This window comes from Neophocaena asiaeorientalis, unplaced genomic scaffold (genome assembly GCF_003031525.2).
Source record: "Neophocaena asiaeorientalis asiaeorientalis breed wild unplaced genomic scaffold, Neophocaena_asiaeorientalis_V1.1 scaffold879, whole genome shotgun sequence".
NCBI classification, from domain to species: Eukaryota; Metazoa; Chordata; class Mammalia; order Artiodactyla; family Phocoenidae; genus Neophocaena; species Neophocaena asiaeorientalis.
In genome coordinates, this window is record NW_020175527.1 from 790902 (window position 1) to 813040 (window position 22139).

General features: G+C 36.6%; 1 protein-coding gene across 1 annotated transcript in view; it reads right to left on the minus strand.

Annotated features, from left to right (window-relative positions):
- The window catches only part of LOC112415810 (S phase cyclin A-associated protein in the endoplasmic reticulum-like), a gene marked incomplete at its 5' end in the record, with an annotated part of 224280 nt that overhangs the window by 113452 nt on the left and 88689 nt on the right, over positions 1 to 22139 (minus strand). The window contains one exon of the mRNA XM_024768976.1: positions 10790 to 10913. Coding sequence (XP_024624744.1) covers positions 10790 to 10913 — 124 coding nt within the window. The remainder of the gene's footprint in view (positions 1 to 10789; positions 10914 to 22139) is intronic.

Here is a 22139-nt window from a genome sequence, read left to right on the forward strand (position 1 = left end):
AGTATCGCGTGTGGAGTTATTTTGAAACTTCGAAAATATCCTGTTTCTCGTCATACTTTTACTCACTAATTTTTGCATCCGTTGATGATTCTCTCCTGCAATAATAATTACTGTGGTGTTTGTCTAATGTGATTTTTCTATTTTTCATCATTCTCTCTCATTAATTCATTTTTAAATTCAGTTACTGTATTTTTCAGTTTGATTCTTTTAAAAAAGCAGGCATATGACTTTTCTGGACTCAACTGGAAAACTCTATTCTTGGATAGCAGCTGAAATCTCAGTTCAGTTTGTCTTTAGCTGAGGCACTTGGAGTCTGTCCCACACATATATGGTACCAGGGTCATTCAGATATTTATAAATAATTTAGGGAATCCTCCTTTCTGGCTCTCTCCTTTTTGAATGTCAGCCTTACATTCTAGCGGTTGTCTTTGCCCCAGATTCTGTCTTCTGGTTCTTTAGGCCAGAAGAATTGCAGATTTTCTACAGTAGTTCTAGTCATCCCATGTGGTACCAACTGTGGCCTGCCCTCAGGCTAAAAGCCATAAAACCAGGAAACTCACTCAATGCTGTTCCCTTCTTCCAAGTATCTATTCCAATCAGAATTTGTCTGTTTTTGATTGGTCTCTGGTACCTTCAGGTAGGTTTTTTTCATACTTTACCCAGAGATTATACTTGTCATCTGCAGGAGGGTCAGTCTGGTAGGAGCTTATTCAATAATATCTGAAGCAGTGCTGGATTATCTATATGATACTGATTCTTTCAAATATGTTAAGACTTGCTTTATGGCCTAGTGCATAGTCAATTCTTGTAAATTTCCCATGTGAGCTTATAAAAAATGTATATTCTCTAACATTGCCATACGGTTCTATCTATGTGCATTAAACCAAGTCTGTGAATTGTTTTATTCAGCTGTGTACATATTTAACAATTCTGTCTGCTTTACCTACCATCTGAAAGCAGTGTGATAAAATCTCCACTATGATGCTGGATGTGTCAATTTCTCCCTCAAGCGGTCAACTAATGATTCTAGGTGACAGTAATAATAATGATGATGATACTATTTCATATGACTGCAGTAGAAGGGCAATTAGAGTTATAATCTGACCCATATTCTTTCACTAGGTCAATTTTGAATGTAGCTTTGAGGGTAAAGTTCTACATCAGTTACAATATCCTTTAACTGTTCTCACCAAACTTACGTTAGCGGTGTGTCATGTAATACAGTAGAAAGAAGGTTAGGTTGGGATTTTGGAGACCTGAATTTGAATCTCAGTTCTATTGGTAACAGGCTGTGAGACTTTTGGCAAATACCCACCCTATACATCTCCCATCCTTCTCCTTTTTTGAGTTCCATTGTCCTCATTTGTAAAACAAGGAGGACTGGACTAGACTAGATACTATGAAGGCCTCCTCTCTGTTTCTGATATACTCTGTATCAATAAGCTATATAGCCTACTAGACACAGAGTTCACATTATTGATGAAGAAAAGGGTAGGGTGTCCTTGATATGCTGAGCAAGTGCCACATAGTGAGGAAAGGAGAAACAAGACGCAAGTGGCATCAGGAAGAGCGATATTACCAGTAGAGTTGAAGGATTTCTGCTCCCTGTAATTAACTATTAAGTTCATGTTCTGGCTCCTTGGTACAAAGAAAACAATGTGGTGAATGGCCAATTCCAGGCCTTTGTTACTGTAATGAAAATGAAATAGGTACCTGCATGGCTCTGCACACGACTCAGTGAAAAACGATCCCCTTGTTGTAAGGTTGCACTTATATTTTCTTTGTTTGTACACAGGGCTTTCTTGTCTCCTTCTGAAGTGCTCACCAACAGTCTCTTTGATCCAACAGTACCATATCAATTATTTAAGGTTTGTACATCACTTTTCAATTAACAGTTTCCTTGGCTCCAGAAAATATATACACACAATTTATAAGAGTATTCTTTAAATATTCCATGAGGAACAGGTTACTATGAATTAAAAATAAGAATGCTAATAAAATATGTAATGCCTTTTAAAGTGCAATGAAACATCAAGAAATTATAAACCTTTTAATTAAATGCTTCTTCAGTGTATCTTACCCAGGTGACAATATTAAACATGTATAAAATTAAAGTCACAAAAATGTTACTTTATCTCATTTGTCAACTCAATAAGGTGAGGACACGTCAATTTAGGTTATACGAAGGGATGTCCTGGTCAGGGACTCAGGAGACTAGCATCCAGGTCACGGTTCTATCACTAGGTAGTTGTATGATCTCTTTGCCACATCTCAATTTACTAATCTGTAATATGGACTATTTAGAATTTGTTCAACATTAAAAGTCTATCAATCTATTTTCACAGCACTCAGTAGTACCTGTACTGGTCTTTTTTTATGGTAATAAACACGTAACATAAATTTACCATCTAACAATTTTAAGTATACATTACAGTCTAATTAACTATATGCACATGGTTGTAAAACAGATCTCTAGAACTTTTTCATCTTGCATGACTGAAACTCAATACCCACTGAACAGTAACTTCTCACTTCCCCTCACCCCAGCTCCTGGAAATCACCATTCGACTTTCAGTTTAATGAGTCTGACTACTTTAGATATCTCACATAAGTGAAGTCATGCAGTATTTGCCGCTCTGTGACTGGCTTATTTCATAAGGTTCATCCATGTTGTAGCATATGGCAGGATTTCCTTCATTTTTATGGTGAACCAATATTCCGGTGTATGTACGTACATTTTCTTTATCTACTCATTTGTCAATGGACATTTAGGTTATCTCCACGTCTTAGTTACTATGAGTAATGCTACAGTGAAAAAATAAAATAATGCTACAGTGAACATGAGAGTGCAAGTATCTATTTGAGATTCTAATTTCAGTTCTTTTTGGGTAAATACCAAGAAGTAATCCCATATGGTAGTTCGATTTTTAATTTCCTGAGGAACTGCTGTTACTGTTTTCCAAAGCAGCTGCACCATTTTACATTTCCACCAGCAGTGCACAAGGGTTCCAATTTCTCCAAATTCTTGCCAATACTTGTTACGTTCTGTGTTTTTGATTTTTGGATATTATGTATTTTGGATATTAACCCTTCATCAGATATATATGTTTCAAATATTTTCTCCCACTCTGAAATTTGCCTTTTCATTTTGCTGATTGTTTCATTTGCTGTACAGAAGCCGTTTAGTTTGATGTAGTGCCACTTATTTTTGCTTTTGTTGTACTTTTGGCATCATATCCCCCCCAAAAAATCCTTGCCAGGACCAATGTCAAGGAGCTTTCTCTTCATGTTTTCTTTTACGAGATTATGGTTTCAGGTCTTACATTAAAGTTTTAAGTCCATTTGGAGTTAATTTTTGTGTATTGTGTAATTTTTGTGTATGGTCCCCACCTTTTTGGTACCAGGGAACAGTTTTGTGGAAGACAGTTTTTCCAAGGACTGGGGCGCAGGGGCAGTGTGTGTGTGATGGCTCAGATGGTAATGCAAGCGATGGGGAGTGGCAGATGAAGCTTTTCTCTCTTGCCCGCCACTCACCTCCTGCTGTGTGGCCTGGTTCCAGGGGTTGGGGACCTGTTGTGTAAGATAAGGGTCCAATCTCATTCTTTTGCATGTGGATATCCACCCTTTCCCAACAGCATTTACTGAAGATTACCCAACAGCATTTATTGAAGAGACCACCTTTTCCTTTGTGTATTTTTGATGGCTTGTCAAATCTTAGTTGACTGTATATTTGTGGGTTTACTTCTGAGCTCTCTATTCTGGTCCACTGGTCTATGTGTCTGTTTTTATGTCAGTTTGCTTTAATCTGAATTATTTCCTTCCCTCTGCTAACTCTGGGCTTAGTTTTTCTTTTTCTAGTTTCTTGAGGTATAAAGTTGTTTGTTTGAGATCTTTCTTCCTTTTTAATGCAGGCATTTATTGCTATGAACTTCCCTATTAGCACTGCCTTTAAGCATCTCATAAGTTTTTGTATGTTATATTTTGTCTCCAAGATACTATATAATTTCTCTTTTAATTTCAGTCTTTGATTCACTGGTTTTTTCATGAATTTGTTTAATTTCCACATATTTGTAAATTTTCCAGTTTTCCTTCTGCTATTAATTTCTATTTTCAATCTATTGTGGTCAGAAAATATACTTGGTATGGTATCAGTCATCTTAAATTTTTTGACGTGTTTTGTGACCTGACATGTCCTGAAGAATGTTCCATGTGTGCTTGAGAAAAATGTGTATTCTGCTGCTGGTGGGTGGAATATTTTGTATATGTGTATTAGGTCCGTTCAGCCTGTAGTGTTGTTCAAATCCTCTGTTTACTTAATGATTTTCTTTCTAGATGTTTATCCATTATTGAAAGTGGGGTATTGAAATCCCTTACTTTTACTGTGTTACTGTCATCTTCTTCCTTCAGTTCAATGGTTGCTTCTTAAATATTTGAGTGCTCTGATGGGTGCATATGCATATATATTTACAATTGTTATACCTTCCTGAAAAGTTGACCTTTTATTACTATATGATGTCATTCTTTATCTCTTCTGAGAGTTTTTGACTTCAAGTCTATTTTGTCTGATATAGGTATGGCCACCTCTGCTCTTGTTTGGTTACAATTTGCATGGATTATCTCTGTCACTTCTTTCACTTTCAGCTTACGCGTGTCCTTAAATTTAAAGTGAGTCTGTTGTTGACAAATGAGTTTGATCCATTCAGCCACTGTATGTCTTTTTTTTTCACTGTATGTCTTTTTACTGGAGAGTTTAATCTATTTACATTTAAAGTAATTATTGATAGAGAAGGAACTACTATTGCCGTTTTGTTAATTATTTTCTGTCTTGTAGTTATTTTGTCCCTCATTCCTCTCCTGCTGTCTTGCTTTGTATTGTTGATTTTTTTTTTTTTTTTGTAGTAACATGCTTTGATTCCTTTCTCATTTTCTTTTGAGTATCTTCTATAGGTATTTTCTTTGTGGTTGCCACTGGGTTTACATAAAACATCTCATAGTTATAATAATCTATTTCAACCTGATAACAACATCAATCACATACAAATATGCTACACTTTGACTTCTCTCCCCCAATATTTTATGTTACTGATGTCACAAAATACACATTTTATATCATGTATCCATTAACATACTTTTATAGTTATAGTTATTTCTACACTTTTGTCTTTTAATTTCTATAACAGAATTAACAGTGATTTAACCACCCTCCCATTACAGTATTACAGCATTCAGTATTTGTCTATATATTTACATTTACCAGTAAGCTTTATACTTTCATATGCTTTCATGTTGCTATTTAGTGTCTTTTTGTTCCCCATTGAAGGACTCATTTTAGAATTTCTTATAAAGCAGGTCCAGTAGTGGTGATGAATTCCCTTAGCTTTTATTTATCTGGGCAAGTTTTTATTTTTCCTTCATTTTTGAAGGATAGTTTTGCTGGATATAGTGTTCTTGGTTGGCCTTTTTTTCTTTCAGCATTTTGATTATAACCTCCCACTCCCTTCTGGCCTGTGGTGTTCTTGGTGAGAAATCCACTGATTGTTTTATGAGAGTTCCCTTGCATGTGACAAGTTATTTTCCTTTTGCTGCATTCGAAATTCTGTCTTTGACTTTTGATAAGCTGATTATGATGTGTCTCTGTGAGATTCTTTGGGTTCATCAAAGTTAGGATCTGTTGGAATTCTTGAATTCGGATTCCCTTTCCTTCACTAGATTGGGAAATTTTAGGCCATTATTTATTTAAATAAGCTTTCTGCCCCATTCTCTCTTTCTCTCTCCTTTTGGGACTACCATAATACATATATTGGCCTACTTTACAGTACAGCATAAGTCCCTTAGGCTTTTTTCATTCTTTTTTCTTTTTATTCCTGACTGGATAATTTCAAATGACCTATCTTTTAGTTCGATAATTCTTTCTTCTGTTTGATCAATGCTGATCTTGAATTCCTCTAATTTTTTCAGTTCAATCATTGTATTCTTCAGCTCCAAAACTTCTCTTTGGTTCTTTTTATATTTTCTACCTCTTTGTTATTTTCATTTTGTTCATATATCATTTTCTTGAGTTCATAGAACATCCTTATGATGATTATTTTGAATTTTTTGTCAGGTAATTCATATACCTGTTTCTTTAGGGCTGGTTTTGGAGATTTATCTTGTTCTTTGTAGGGGCCATGTTTCCCTTTTTCTTTGTGTGTCTTGTAACTTTGTGTTGGGATCTGCACATTTGAAAAAACAGGCATGACTTTTAGACTGTACATACTGGCTTTGTAAAGGGGAAGACACCAATCACCTTGACTAGGGAATCAGGCATTCTCTGACACTTTTGTAGGGGTAGGACTTCTCTGGGCCTGCGTGAGCAATTCCTCAATTAGAAAGGCTTGCTGGTTTCTGTTTCAGGAGATTATAACCTCTTGCTCCCTCTGGTGTCTGCCTGCAGCACTGCAAGTTCTCTGGTTCTCAGAAGCAAGCTGCCTTGCTCTCTCTTGTTCTCAGGGGCTGCCAGGCATCCAAAGTACGCCAGTTTCCTGTCAGTGCCATAAGTCAGGCGAGACAGATACAAGTGCCCTGGCAGCCCTCCAAAAAGCCAGAATGCAGGACTCACACTCAACTCCCCTCCCTCCTAGAGGGGAGAACCCATGGCCTGGGGTATTATCTTCCAGGATGGAGCTGTGCCAACTTGAGAGAGGGGCGATCATGAGTAAAGCAAAACAGTTCTTCTTACCCACATCAATGTGGCTGTTCTTGGCTTTGAGATCATCTGGGGTACTGCAATATCTTAACTGTTTACCAGAGTTCTCACAATGGTATTTTGGTCTGTATATAGTTGTTAAGTATCTCTGTGGGGAATGAGAACTGGGACTTCCTATTTTGTCAGTTTGCTCTTTTTCACTGGTCTTTTTATTGCCTTCTAATGTGCATGTCTGGTCTCCTCAAGGAGACATTTTGAAGGTAGAGGCCTACTTTTCTATGCACTGAAATGATTTAGGTACAGAGAAGATTCTTAACAATTACTTATTGAATGAAATCTGCTTTAACATATTTTAAAGTTTTCATACTTTTTGGAAGATAATACATCTCTGTTAGCCTTCATCCTAGATCATGCCTGTCTAAATGTACTGTTTTTACAGGGCTCCAAATAAATTCCTCAAGACCTTATCTTAAAAATCCTACTTTGAATCTGCGCTGCAAGAAAAAGCACATACTTTTACAGTGCCACATATGCTAATTTAGCTTTTGTAAAAATCATAATCCAGAATTGTAGAATTTCCATCCTTCCTCAAGGCATGGGCAAATACAATTTCTTCCCGAAAGCCTCTCCAATGCTCCAATTAGAACTCATTCATTCATTCATCAAATATTTAACAGGCACCTCTTACGTGCCAGGCACTCTTTTAGGCTGTGTGGGCTACTCTGTAGCTCTGATTATGTTACAGAACTTCTCATAGCTTTTCTTTAATGTTAATGTATGTAAGTTGTTCCTTCTTCAACTGTGGGCTTCTAGAGGGAAGGAACTGTGTCCAATTCACCTCTGTAACCCTGGAATCTGTACAATGCTTTGCACATAATTGAGATGAAATACAAGAGTACTAAAACAAACTCCAAACAGCTGGATTGGGGGAAAATAAAGTCTTCTAAACCATCTCAGTTTGCTGAAGAACCAGAAAGGCTGAAGTGCCCTATAATCAGGTGTCATATAAATTCCACCAGATCTCAATTAATTAGCTTCTTTTATGCTTCTTTCTAATCCTTCTGGAAAATGTGTTGATGACTATTTTCTATCCTTTACTTAAAGGGTACTAACAAGTTAGTGATCCATATTTCAGTTACATGTATATCAAAACAAGTCAGCAAGAAAAATGGAAATGCACTCAAGTGATTTCCAGAAAAATAAAAATCACCATCACTAGCCACCACCACCCTCCACTTCCCCAACTTAGAAAACATACCCTCCTCTCCAAACTATCACATACTCTATCACAGCGGTATTAGAATTGACAGCTAGAGAATGAAAAGCCAAAAGGAACAGCAGAAACCAGAAAGTGCCACATATAGGGGGGATAAAATATGTTTGACAAACTAATGTCCCAGGATCCCAGTTCTAAACCGAACAAAATAAACATAGAATGTGGTGAAATCCACTGGTTGGGAGATTAAAAGCTTTCTGAGTGTCAAGAAACCTTGAGGTCACAAGTAAGGGAATATTATTCAAAGAAAACTGGGGATTTCAAAATATAGGGAGAGGATCAAGCTACTTTTACAAGCTCCTGGCACATAGTAGGCACTTAGTAATTGAAAGCTATCATGAGAAGCTAAGGTCTAGCTCAAATGTCCCTCCTTTGTGATGTCTCGGGCAGAGGCTACTGAGCTCCCTCCTCTGTGCTCCATTATACTCTGTACAGGTTTCCAACACACCATTTTTATATGCAATTTACATGTCTATTCCCACTCCTAGGCAGGAATTTCCTGGATGATTGGGATCATGTCTTATGCTTCTCTGGAACTGGAAATAGTAGGCGCTTACAATTATTAAGTGAGAGAATAAACAAACTACCTCATACAATAAGAAAAGGTTTCGATCAGAAAAGAATGAACAGCTAGGATGGAAGATCTTGTCTATAAGTCTTCTTGCTCATTCCTTCACATTTCAAATGTCTCTTTTGTTACTTGTTCTGTTCAAAGTACATTTACGTATCTTCTTCCATTAGCAATATAGAATAGGTTTCACAGAGTAAATTCTTCCAGATGATGCAGCATGCAACAGTGGGAGAGCATGGGGTTTGGTTTTATAGTTTCTGCTTCTTATTTTGAAATAATTTTAAATTGGTAATGGAAGAATATAAATTATATACTTTGTACAGGACAAGTAACAAAAGAGAATGGCTTTTAAATGTGAAAGAATATGCAAGAAGACTTAAAAACAGGATATGACGCAAGAATAGTAGAGTTCCCTTCAGCCAGTACCCCTACTGTTAACACCTTACAAAACCATAGTATAATTACCGAAAGCAAGAAGTGAGCCAATAAAATTAACTATTCTATAGACCTTATTTGAACGTTCAGTTTTCTCACTAACGTCCTTTTTCTGGTCTAGGATCCCACATTACATCTAACTGTCAGATCTCCTTAGTTTCCTCCAGTCTGTGACAGTTCTCCAACCTTTCCTTTTCTTTCATGACACTGACACTTTTAAAAAGTACATGTCAATTTTTGTGTAGAATGTCCCTTAATTTGGGTTTGACAGACCTAGGTTGGACTCTTGACTCCGTGACTTACTATCTATGTAGCCCTGGGCAAACCAACCTCTCTGGGACTCAAGTTTCCTCATCTGTAAAATGATATAGTAATACTGACTTTCTGTTTTAAAAGTTAAATGAAGCAATATATATTAAAATACCTGGAATATAATAAGGCCATACCACAAATGCTAAGTCTTTTCTCCTTGCCCCTGCCTTTCAACTATTTCTGATAGAATTTTGCTAAATGTGTAACCCGTATTACAATGCCTTCTTTTATAGATAAAACCACATATAACTTAGCCCTCAAGTGATGACTCAGTGTCATCACTATAAATAGCCATTATTGCACTGTGTAACAGTTCTAGGTCTGTGTTTTTTGTTCTCTCTCACTGCAGTCCCTTCTCATTGTCAGTATACCTACGTGTAAGGGCCTCATCATTTCCTTTCTGATTTTCAGCTTGAAACATATGGGGTTCCATTTATTTACTTATATATTCATCAAAGACATACTGAAGCTACTGTGTCAGGCCCTGTGTTAGGATCTCAGAGAAAGTGATAAATTACCTCCTGTCCTCCTTGATTTTATGGCTAGCTGGGGAAATGGACAAGTAAACAGTTAATTACAATTCAATGTGGTTAATTCTATGAATGACATAATGCAGAGGAGCATATAAGAAGAACACCTAACCTGGACTTGGGGAAAGAGTCAGGTTGGGGAAGGTTTCATAAAGAAGGTACCATTATGTCTCAGTAAAGGTCTGCAGAATGTGTAGAAATTAACCAGATGGAGAAGGAAAGAGAGCAAAAGGCACACAGTTTAGGATGAGCTATTAGAAATACGTGCTGAGTAAAAGTAGATCGGTTCTGAAAAATAAATCTCCTGTGTTATAAACTTGCAGCTTGAGAGCGATTTTGTGCCAATACCTCAGGAGCTCAGAAACTTGACCAAGAAAATTCTGGCCCCAGGGCTGTGTTCTGGAGACTGCAGTTGACAGGCCTAAACCTTTGGATATTATGCTGAGCTTACCTCTTTCAATATCTGTGAACTGAAGTAAAATTTAAGGCTACAATTGGCTGCTTGTTCCCATTTCAAAAGTATAACAGGTTTGCCCCTTTCTGACAGAGGAGTTTCTTGCTTCAAAAAAATATATCAATGGTCATCAAAAAGTCCTTTTTAAACTGACCCTTTTAACTGAGCTGGTAAGATAGGTTTTGAGACTTTCCCAGCTGTCTTCCCTTCTACAGCACTCATTCCTACGGCCTCAGAGGTTTGCCTTTGAGCTTAACTGATTCCAAAGCCCTAGTCTGACCATGTAAATTTATGATATCAGCAAGTGCTACAAGTATATTACCCATCAAATACTAGAAATTAGGAGAATGCAATATAAGATTTTCAAATTAAGAGGTTTTTCTGCCTGTTCCTATTTTACTCTCCCAATCATCTTCACTTTTTTTTTTCCCCCAAATCTGGAGAGTAAATAAGCTTTTAGTTTTCTCCACAGGGGATATTTCTCAAATCTTAGTTGCTTCTAACTCAAAGCAATAATATTACATACCGTCAACTGGTGTATGAGGAGGTCCATTAAGAAGGTAATCTTGTTACTAAACAGAACATCAGTGCAGTTTTCTGAACAGTTATTGCAGGTGAGGTTGTAAACATTGATTGCATTGCAGAGAGACCTAACAGAAGGAGAAAAACACCACTTATAAAACTCGTGCAGCTCTTCTCTAAACAATTTAAAATACATAAAATGAATGGTATAAAAGCAACAGGCATGGGATAGAAGTCACTCTAAAGAAAAAAACAAGCCAAATATTACTAGGTACAAGGTCCATCAGCTAGATATAAAAGCTTATAATTTTTATCCACAGCCCAGTGTTCATTAGTAACTAATTCTTGCCTCTTATTAATTTCTTAGTTGCAGCAGCAGGCAATGGGAATGTACTTACCAGTCTACTGACAAGGTCTTAATAATCTAAGATTAGATATTACCCAGGAATTTTGGGATCTAGAATTCTTTGAATAATACCCAGAAAAAAAGGTCTGCCAAAGCTCCTGTTGCTAGATCTCCTGGTTGACAAGGGTAGATGATGGAAGAAGGGAGCACACATGATGAGAAACTAGAGGCTTTCCCTGTGAGACAAGAACTGCAGAGTTCTGGGGAGTGAGCACCACACCTGCTCAGAGATTGAGCAGGGGAGGACCTAGAGAGTAAAACAGTCTAAGGTCAAACCCATCAAAGAAATGTTTTTTTTTTTTCTTAAGGATTAAAAAATTATATGCCACTGTTCAAAGAAACATTTGGAGCAACACTCAATGGGTATTCTTCTGAGTGCTTTGAAAACTGTGATTAACCTGCATTGCCTGAGTGATCAATGTTGATTCCTGCCTGTCTGACTAAATCTCCTGCTTAAGTCCTATGTATAAGTGTTTTGATTTAGTCCCTTACAACCAATCCTCTAGAACAACAATTCTTAAAGTGTGAACCATGGACCAGTAACATCAATATCACGTGGGAACTTTTAGAAATGCAAATTCTCAGGTTCCACCCCAGATTACTAAATACTAGAAACTTCGGGGGTAGAGTCCAGCAATTTGTGTTTTAACAAATTTCACAGGTAATTCTGATGTATCTTCAAGTCAGAGGACCACTGTTCTGGAATAGGGGCTCTAGAGTTTGACAGAGCACTAGCATCACCTGTATATCTTCAAAGATATATACTTGCCTGAGTTCCTCCCCTGGAGATGCTAGTTGGGGAATGGGAGGGCTCTAGACATCTGCATGTTTCAAAAGTTCTATGAACAATTCTGATGTATAGCTAGAGTTGAAAAGTACAGGTCTAAGAACCAACAAGTGCGTATTCATTCATTCAACAAATATCTAAGTGCCTATGATTTTCCAGGCTCTGTGTTAGGTGGACAAGACAGACAAGCTCTCTGTCCTCATGGAGCTGATGCTCTAGTAAGAGAAAGATGGTGAAGACAGCCCCTCTTGTACTTGTAATCATCTGTTTGTCTGACATAGTTGTATCTTGCTTCACATAATTGATAGGTTCCTGAAAACTGAGAATTAGAATACATTGGTTAAGAGTAGAGGTACTGGAATAAGACACTAGGTTAGAAACCCAGTTGTGCCATTTGAGGTTTTAGCAAGTTACTCATTTAATATCTTAGCATCCATTTTCTTACGTATAAAACTGAGATAATAATACCTAAGCCTCACATGGTTATCATGAGAATTAAATGAAGTAACAGATGTAAAATATTATACTTAGGACAGTGCCTGGCACATGCTTAAATACTTAATAATGATAGACTTCGTTAGGGTTATTAATCTTATTATTCTTGTTAAGAATAATGCACAAATAAAACATTAAAAAATCCAAAGTGTGCTATAGAAGCTATTATTTCCAGGATAATAAAGCACAGTGTGTCCCAAATTTTTTCACGGCATACTGGCATAAACAACGAAAGGGGGCTTCCTTGGTGGCGCAGTGGTTGGGAGTCCGCCTGCTGATGCAGGGGACACGGGTTTGTGCCTTGGTCCGGGAGGATCCCACGTGCCGTGGAGCGGCTGGGCACCTGAGCCGTGGCCGCTGGGCCTGCGCATCTGGAGCCTGTGCTCCGCGGTGGGAGGGGCCACGGCGGTGAGAGGCCCACGCACCGCAAAACAAACAAACAAACAACGAAAGGACTCTAAGTTGAAGGGAGCCAGGAGGAGGCTCAGCTCTGGTCTGACTTAATCCCTGAGGATTGTACAGGAAAACGTGGCCTACATGTAACTCATTTAGGACACATTGGTTGGAGGCACTACCTAACAAATTCTCCACAAATGCAAATCAGCATTATTTCAGTTAATAGGTAACATATTTAGATTTTTCAAGAGGGCTTTTCTTTTTAATTTAAAAAATAACATGTATTTGTGATTATAAAAATAATTTTAGATAACTGTCATAACTTTGGGAAAGAGAAGCACAAATAAACAGTAAAAAACTATCAAGAGATGACTGGTATTTGTACTTCCAGTCTTCTCTTCTTACAAATATTCACTTAGTTAATATGTGTACAATGAATATTTCTCCATGACATTTAATATTCTTCTGTAGGGACTTCCCTGGCGGTCCAGTGGTTAAGATTTTGCCTTCCAATGTGGGGGGTGAGCGTTCGATCCCTGGACGGGGAGCTAAGATCCCACATGCCTTGGGGCCAAAAAACCAAAACATAAAACAGAAGCAGTATTGTAACAAATTGAATAAAGACTTTAAAAATGGTCCACATCAAAAAAAACCTTAAAAAAAATTCTTCTATAACACTGGTCTTCAATTTTTTAAGAAAAAGCAGCAGAACGCTTTCTTACTCAGAAGCTTAAAAGCTAACAAAATCTTTTTCAGAAGCTTAAACCAAAGAACAGATAAAATCAGACCTCTTCTGACTGAAGCAGTAGTGGGGGACCCAGGACCCTACTTTGTTCTCCTCTCAAAGAGCCTTGAAGGGTTCCTCAGAGGCCTGGGGACACCTACAGGTGTGTTCCCTTGGAGTACAGTAAAAACTACTGAGCTTCAATACAAATAAAATTTAACTTGGTAACTTTTTGAATAGGAATGATGACCTTAGTACAACACACACAAAAAAGCATGGTGAAAAGTATCTCCCTCTTACTTATTTCCCTCAGCCACTCAGTTCCCTACCTTAGAAATCACCATGGTTACTAGTCTACATATCCTTCCAGAAGTAGCCTGTGCATATGCAAGAGTTGTTCCCTCCCACACAAATGGTATCATACAAGATTTGGAGGGTGAAGTGAGCCAAGGCCATCTTCCCACGCCATTGGTTGTTGTCCTTATCAAGCAAGGTTTGCAAAAGTGAGGTTTTCCTGCAGTAGTATTCAGGTTCCATTTCCCGAATTCTGTGTGTCAAGAACCAGTGGGATAACTTGTACTACTTGATTTGATTTCCTAACCTCTGATCTGCAGCCTTAAGTACCCATTCTGTGGTTTCCCGGTTGTGAGAGAAAGTTGTGTGTGGCATTAGCTTATTTCCTTCCTAACTTGTGCTTGGCCTCAAAGGGAGCAGTGCCCCCAGTGGATATGTCTGGTATTGTTTTGGAGTCAACAACAAAAGGTCTACAACTTTTTCCAACAGTTTTGTAAACATCCAATTTCTTATTTTAAATTCCTTTTCTGATTAAAATACTCACATTGAGAAATATTATAGATTTTAAAAGATGTAACAGTGTCGTCCAATGGATATAAAATTTTACTTCAATCAATCCCTTACTATTGTGCCCAATTTTCAACGTTATAAACAACAGTTTTAATATTCAGAGTTCTTAGTTATATGCCACAGGAAGTAAGCTCTGGTTGACTTAAATATTAAGGAAATTAACTGACGACAGGCTATTGGGTATATCATAGGATTTAGAAAACACAGGCATAGAAGTTACCCTGCCCGGACCAATATCCAAATCACATACCATGAAATTGATCTGCTAAAAAAAACACTGGGCACCATATGCCACAGCTTGAACTCACACTATGATTTTGGACACCAGATGCAGCTGCCTCCAATTGTCAAAAGAATAGAGTTTGGGATATCCTTGCTTCTTACTTCATTAGCCTCAGAGTAAAAGTCTGGAGTGGGTATGTTGGGTTGTGAAGCTTAGGCCACAAGTTTATATACTAGACACAAAGAATACTGGGAAGCAAATACCTGGCATTCTCATGCTCTATAGTGGGAGGGCCACATTATATGCTTGGGAGCTCCACAAACATAGGATGTGCTCAATAGCACAACTCATGTTCACAATAGCTATACTGAACAAATCCTTCTGCTTCCTTAGGATGAATTTTCAGCAATGATAATTTGAGTCAAAGGATATGAACATTTAAGATTTTTGAGACACTGCAAAATTCAAATTGCCTGCCAGAAAAAAATATTTTAAACCAATTTATACTCCCAGAAAAAGAGTTTCTCCATGTTTTTACCAACACCAGATAATTTCATTATAAACAACTGTTACTGATCTGACAGCTAAAAATGGAATTTTTTTTTGCTGTACGCGGGCCTCTCACTGTTGTAGCCTCTCCCGTTGAGGAGCACAGGCTCTGGACGTGCAGGCTCAGCGGCCATGGCTCACGGGCCCAGCTGCTCCGCAGCATGTGGGATCTTCCCAGACCGGGGCATGAACCCGTGTCCCCTGCATCAGCAGGCGGATTCTCAACCACTGCGCCACCAGGGAAGCCCTAAAAATGGAATTTTTAAAGGTTGCATTTCTTTTATTACTAGTGTGATCAAAGACTTTTTCATGTGCTTATTGCCAATGTATATTTATATTTTCTTGAATTATCACTGTGAACCTTTTACCCATTTTTCTATTGGGGGGGTCTCTCTTTTTCTTATTGATTTATAAGGCTCTTTACCAATAATAAAGATATTAACCTTTTATCATCATATGCAGCAAATAACTTTTCCAGTCTGTTGCTTATCTAAATTTTTTGTTTTTTGTCATAAAGAATGCTTTCATTTTTATTTGATAAAATCTGTCAAACATTCCCTTTAGTACACCTGGGTATTACGTAAAACTTAGAAGGACTTTCCCACTTCAAGATTATAAAAACATTCTTTTAAATTTACTTCTGGCATTTTCATAGATTTTTACATTTAAATGCAAGCTATGAAATGATTGTGGGATAAGGTATAAGGTGAGTAGCCACTTATCTTTTTGTTAATTATTCTTATCCTCTATTTTAAAATTTTTAATGCAGGTTTTTATCTTTTTCTTAGTGATTTATAAGGATTCTCTCAATATAAATATAAAAAAGGGTTAATACATGTTGTTAATATATTTTCCAGTTTACCTACTGCCATTAATTTTGCTTGTTATTTTGAAGGCATTTTTTATGTACTGAAGCTAAACAATTTTAGGCAGTCAAATAATTCTTTCTTTGTGATTTATTTTTTTCTTCCTTTCCTTTTATCCTTTAAAAGGTTATTCTTCACTATAAGATGAGGTAACTACATGTCTGTGTCTAGCCATTTGTATTTATTTTTCTTTAATCATCACTGTGTGTGGTAATTTTATGGTTTTATAATTTACTATCAAATCATTTAAAATTTATTTTGGGGTGTGGCATGAGGCAGAAGCCTAAATTCCACCCCCCGCCCCAGAGATTACTCAATAATTCACCTTTTCTCTACTGGTTTGAAATGCCACCTTAACTATAACTATATATATAGGATATATTCCCTGGTTTCCTAGTCTAGTTGCTAATATTGTTCACCATTGTGCCAATATCACATTGTTTTGTGTATTGCAGCTTTATAGTGGGACTAACATATATAACTATAGATCCCTCAAGGCTTAAAAAAAATGAGGGTACTATATTTAGAATGACACGTGGAATTATAGTTCTATAATTGTATCCTCTTTTCCCTTTGGTTTTGATCTACAAATTTTATGGTCTTGATTTCTAATCTTTTTTCTGTCTTATTCAATTAAATCCCTACAACTTGTCTAAAATTTTTTGTGGAATATTGTAAGGCATAAATAAACATATACATGAAAAAGCAAACAGCACATGGTAGGGGATTTTGTCCTAAAGCCCTCTGTGCTTTAAAGAAACTGCATTTACTAGTAAAGTATGGAATATGCATCTGTATAATCTTATGCTCACAAAACTCTCCAAAGAAACTTCCACAAAGAAACTACTTTCTGATGAGAAAAAAGCGGGGCAGGGGGGGGCAGTAACCAAAAATCTCAGGGTCAGGAAAAACTTGTCCACTTAGTAGAACTTGTTTGAAAAACAACCTCTATTTGAAGAGCACCTGTCTTAGAAAGATCACTTCTTTGAACCCAGCTTGGGTGGTCTGCCCAAGCAGCTTTCCTTGTAATTTAAAACTCAAATGACTGGAAGCACTTTTTAACATCAAACAGAAAGCCCCAGATTTTAAAAGTATCTTCTGAGAAGACAGTAAAATCTTACTGTCCTTTCTGTCAAAAGTACACTGTGGTTGGGTTTAGATAAAGGCTTTCTGCTCCAAATAATCATGAATACATGAGTGAATCTTATGTCAGTAAGTCTTCTCACTGCAAATGTTTCCTCTGAAAAACAGAGGACAGAAAAGGCGTCATAAAGCTGGGTATTTTAGCAATAAATACAGGAACCTATTTATACCCCAAAAGAACACTAATAGAATACAAGTGTAGTACACCTCCGACATTAAGATTAGTATCTAAGATGTTATGAAATAGTTAAATAGAAAAGCCCCAGGTGGTTGCAGCCTAAGAGGACTTGATAATATAACTAAGGAAGTATGTAAGTTTATATCCTTATGCAGTTTCTAGTGATTAAGACTTTTCAGGAAACACTGTTCACCAAAATCCACTATCTCATACCAGTGTCAAGAAAGCAGACATTTAAAAACAACTGTCATTGGCAGTTTAAAACCAGAGGCCTTATATTATAAATTATAATTTGCCTTTGGCTTGCATTGAGCATTTAATAAATGGCATATAGCTTATACACATGTAGGTGAGTGAAGGCTTTAAGTTCCTGCAGAGCAAAATTCTGTGCTAAGTAGGCACAGCAAGTGATAAGAGTCACACCAATACAGCTGCAAAGAGAAACTTGGAATTTTCATCAGTTACTGTTCCAGCCCTCATGTAAGAAAAGGATGGGCTTGATGTGGATAAGTGTAGGAAAGAGACAGAACATCACAAAACACAGCAAATGATATAGTTTACGGAAAGAAGATGATCTGGACTGAACCAGAACACACAGCCCTGGAGTAATACCAGTTTCCTAGGGAAGGGAGAAATGAATATTAAAACTAGAGCTCTCAAACATATTATAATTTACCACGTACATTTTGTTTGCATTAAGCATTTAACAAATGGTATATAGCTTATATGCTTTGCCATTCTCAAATTATGCTTTGTCTTTATAAAGCTCCAAACTAAAAGAAATTTTTAAGATATTATTAAAAAGAATTATTTGAGACTAGGGAGATGCAGCTGCAGTTAAGAATTCTAACACCCTAACTGGACCCACCAAGTGAGTGGCCCCTCACAGAACGGGGCCTGTGATGTAGGCCTGGCCCTGCAGGACTGGCCCACCTGAAAGCTGCATGTGCCAATTCTGGAGGCTAAAAACTGAGACTAGTGTCAAAGCACTGAAAACTCTATTCTATTATACAACTACTTTAAGTTGGTTCTAAGCAAGGTCCTTGCCTGATTCATCCTTTTTGGGGCCCTCATAGTATGCATCACAGAGCTGGCTGAGCACAGAGATGTCTAAATGAAGGGACAACTGTCTTCCTTGTTTCAAGGAGAATATACAAGAGTGTACAACTGTGGAACATGCTAACACATTAATCAACCACATTTCCCACTATTCTTTTTTAAACACTCATTAGAATGACTAGGGGTGTGAACCCCATCCCCCAGTTAAAGATCAAGTATCTCGTAAATTCATATTGCTATTTCAGATTCAAACTCAGGACTACGGGATTTTTTTCTTCAAACTCTTCTATCAACATATAACAGCTCTCTTTCCTCTCTTTGACACTGAGAATCCTGGTCCTTAAGAGCAGCAAGGATGACAGAGTTAGAATATCCATAATTACTTATTTGCTTTATGCTACATTATAACACACAGCAGTTTGAGAATAACAAAATTGATAGTACACTAATTATGATTACTGAAAACAGTTAAAAATATTTTGGCATATGCCATACCTATTCCTCACCTCCAAAGAGGCTGTACTAGCTACACCGTCAGAACATACAATCATCTCATACTACACTCTTCCTCTTAATCTTCTTTAGTTTTAGTGCCATAATTATATATTTAATGTTCACTATCAGTCCACATGTCAATGTATCTATATTCATTACTTGTCTGAAGCTTGTTCTCTATTAGACTCCTTAGCAAGGTCTTGTGGGAACAATATTCCCTGAGTTCTTGCATATTGATAAGTGTCTGTGCCTTTTATAAGGGAAGGTCAATTTTGCTGAATATAAACTCCTTGGCACGTATATTCTTTTCTTGAGTATATTAAAAATGTTACTTCATTTTCTTCTGAAATAAAACACTGATATTGAAAAGTCTAATGATAAATGAATTTTCTTTCATTTATATATCATGTGCTCTTTTGCACTTTCAATCTGTAATTTTAAAATTTGAAGTACAATTTATACACAATTACCATTTACCCTTTTTAGTGCACAGAGTTTTGACAAATGCATTCAGCAGTGAAACCACAACCACAATAAAGATATAGAGCCATCATCTCCCAAATTCCTCTGGATGGTTACTTTCTAGTCATCTCCTCTCCTAACCCCTGACTATCACATATCTGTGTTCTAATTCTGTAGTTTTGCCTTTCTCAGTCATAGAAATCAAATCATTCCATATGCAGCCTTTTGACTCTGGCTTCTTTCACTTAGTACAATGCATCTGAGATTCATCCGTGTTGCTGCATGCACAGATAGTCTGTTCCTTTTTATTTCGGAATAGTATTTAATTGCATAGATACTTTCCATGCTTATGAATTGCTTATTCATTTACCAGTTGAAGAATATTTGGGTTGTTTCAAGTTTGGGGCAATTATGAATAAAGCTGCTATAAACATTCATTTATAGGTTTTTGTACATATTTTGTCTTATTTCTCTGGGGTAACTAGGAGTGGGACTGCTGGGCCATATAGTAAGGATATATTTAATTTTATGAGAGACTTACACACTGTTTTCCAAAGTGGCTGTTCCATTGTGCATTTCCCACTAGTAGTGTAAGTAAGAGAGTTACAATTGCTCTGTATGCTCACTGGCACTTGGGAGTATCAGTTTTCTTTTTTATGAAATTTTAGTAGGTATGATGAAGTCTCTTCTTGTGGTTTGAATTTGTATTTCTTAATGAGGTAGAGCATCTTTTCACACACTTACTTGCCATCTGTGTGTCTTCTTCGGTGAAGTATCTATTCAAATCTTTTGCACATTTATTACCTTTTATTCTGTAATGTATCCAAAGCACATAAAACACTTCCTGGTCTATACATACCAGGAACTAAAAAATAAACACTGACAACAGAGCGAATGAATGTAATACTCTCTTCCTCAACCAAAAAAGGTAGAGAAAGAACACTACCCAGCTTGGAAAACATGTGGAAAGTTCATGATTTTTAAATTTTTAAAACAAATAAAATCAGCTTTCATTTGCAAATCTTTTAGTATCAGATCTCTTAGTTCTTCTCTACAGAAAGTAGAAAGACTCTAGTGTATATTACTGAACCAGTGAATTTAAAATTATAAAACAACATGGAATGCTAACATGTAGTATTAACAGAGAGTGCTATTTGATTATGCTTATAAAGTTATTTACTGAAGCAAGGGGGAACATTTTCTAAGGCAGTCTCATTTTAATAATGTTCACTTGGTCTGTTGTACCAAATAGATTTTAGACATATAGTACTGATTAGAATAAAATACACTGAATAAAAGCAAAGCAATAGTATTTAACATGGAAAATGTATTTGCAAAAAGTTCTATATGTGGTCTTGCATATATGGAAATCTTTTTAAGTGTTATTATTTTATTGATAAAATTTGAAGATATTGAATAAGCAAGTCTTGGTTAATAAGAAAATGTCTTCTCAGCAAGAAATCTGAGGACAGAAGAATGATGCAGAAAATTTAACAAGGAAGAGATGATTCAGTTTTGATATTTTTGTGACCACAAAGAATGTGGACTTGTGACAGAATTTGGAGGTATTTTTGCAGTGGACATTTGGACATTTGGATCCGTGTGAGCTGCGGACAAAGAGGAAAACTTTTCCCACTGGCACAGTGATGACTAGTGTAAATCCACACTGCCTTCTCTACCTCTGACTCCCTCCATTCTGACGCTAGAACACTTAGGGTGGGCGGGGATAGCAGGGGGGCCAACATCCAGGAATTGCAAATCAAGACAGCTCAAGGGGTCTTGAAGAGATGCTAATAATGCTGCCGACCAACCGATCTTCACTATGGGTATGTAAGTTAGGTGCATCCTACACTTCAGTTTGCATCAAAATTCAATGTAACAATCACAAATGATTATTACATTGCATATCATATTCTACAATGTAACATGTTAATAGCACTGAGAGTAATTTTTTAATTAAATGATTTTCCTAAGTATAATGATGCCTCAGAGCGGGAGTAAGAAACTTTCAAGTGGATATGTTATTTCAAGGGTTCTTTTTTTAATTGGTGAATTTGGGACAATTAGATAGGTAATTTAATTATTCCACAGAGACATATTCTAATTTTAAATGTGAAACCATATATATTTTAAGCACAACCTAATTAGACTTTCTGCATTTCCTAAAATTAATCTCCCACTGAGGTGTTATATTTCAAAGATTACAAAAATATATTTAAAAATGTAGGATGAGCATCAAATTAAAACATTAATTTTAAAGTCTAGTGTTAAACTCTGTCTTGTCTAATAACAAGACAGTTATGATTAGCAAATCTTTAGATATGTTCTTATGTAGGATCTGGTTATATAATTTTAAAGTCACAATCAAACATGTTGGCTCTGGAGAAGACCCCAGGTGGTTTGCAATGTTAAACAGCAGATTAAAGTCGACACAACTAATTTCTTTACTTTAATCTTATTAGTGGTACAACAGCTGTCAACTGTAACCATTTGTGTTCAGCCTTCCGAGGCATAAACAAAATGCCTCAGTATGTCAATTGGAGATGAGTATTTATCAATCACTATGGCTAATTAGCTTGCAAAACAATGTTTTTACTTTTATTGTCTTGGGGAAAGTTATTCACTTCTAGTAAACCTTGATCTAAAAATAGACATTTAGAATTATATTACAATAATCCTGCCTAGAAATAAGGAATTGCTTATTAAC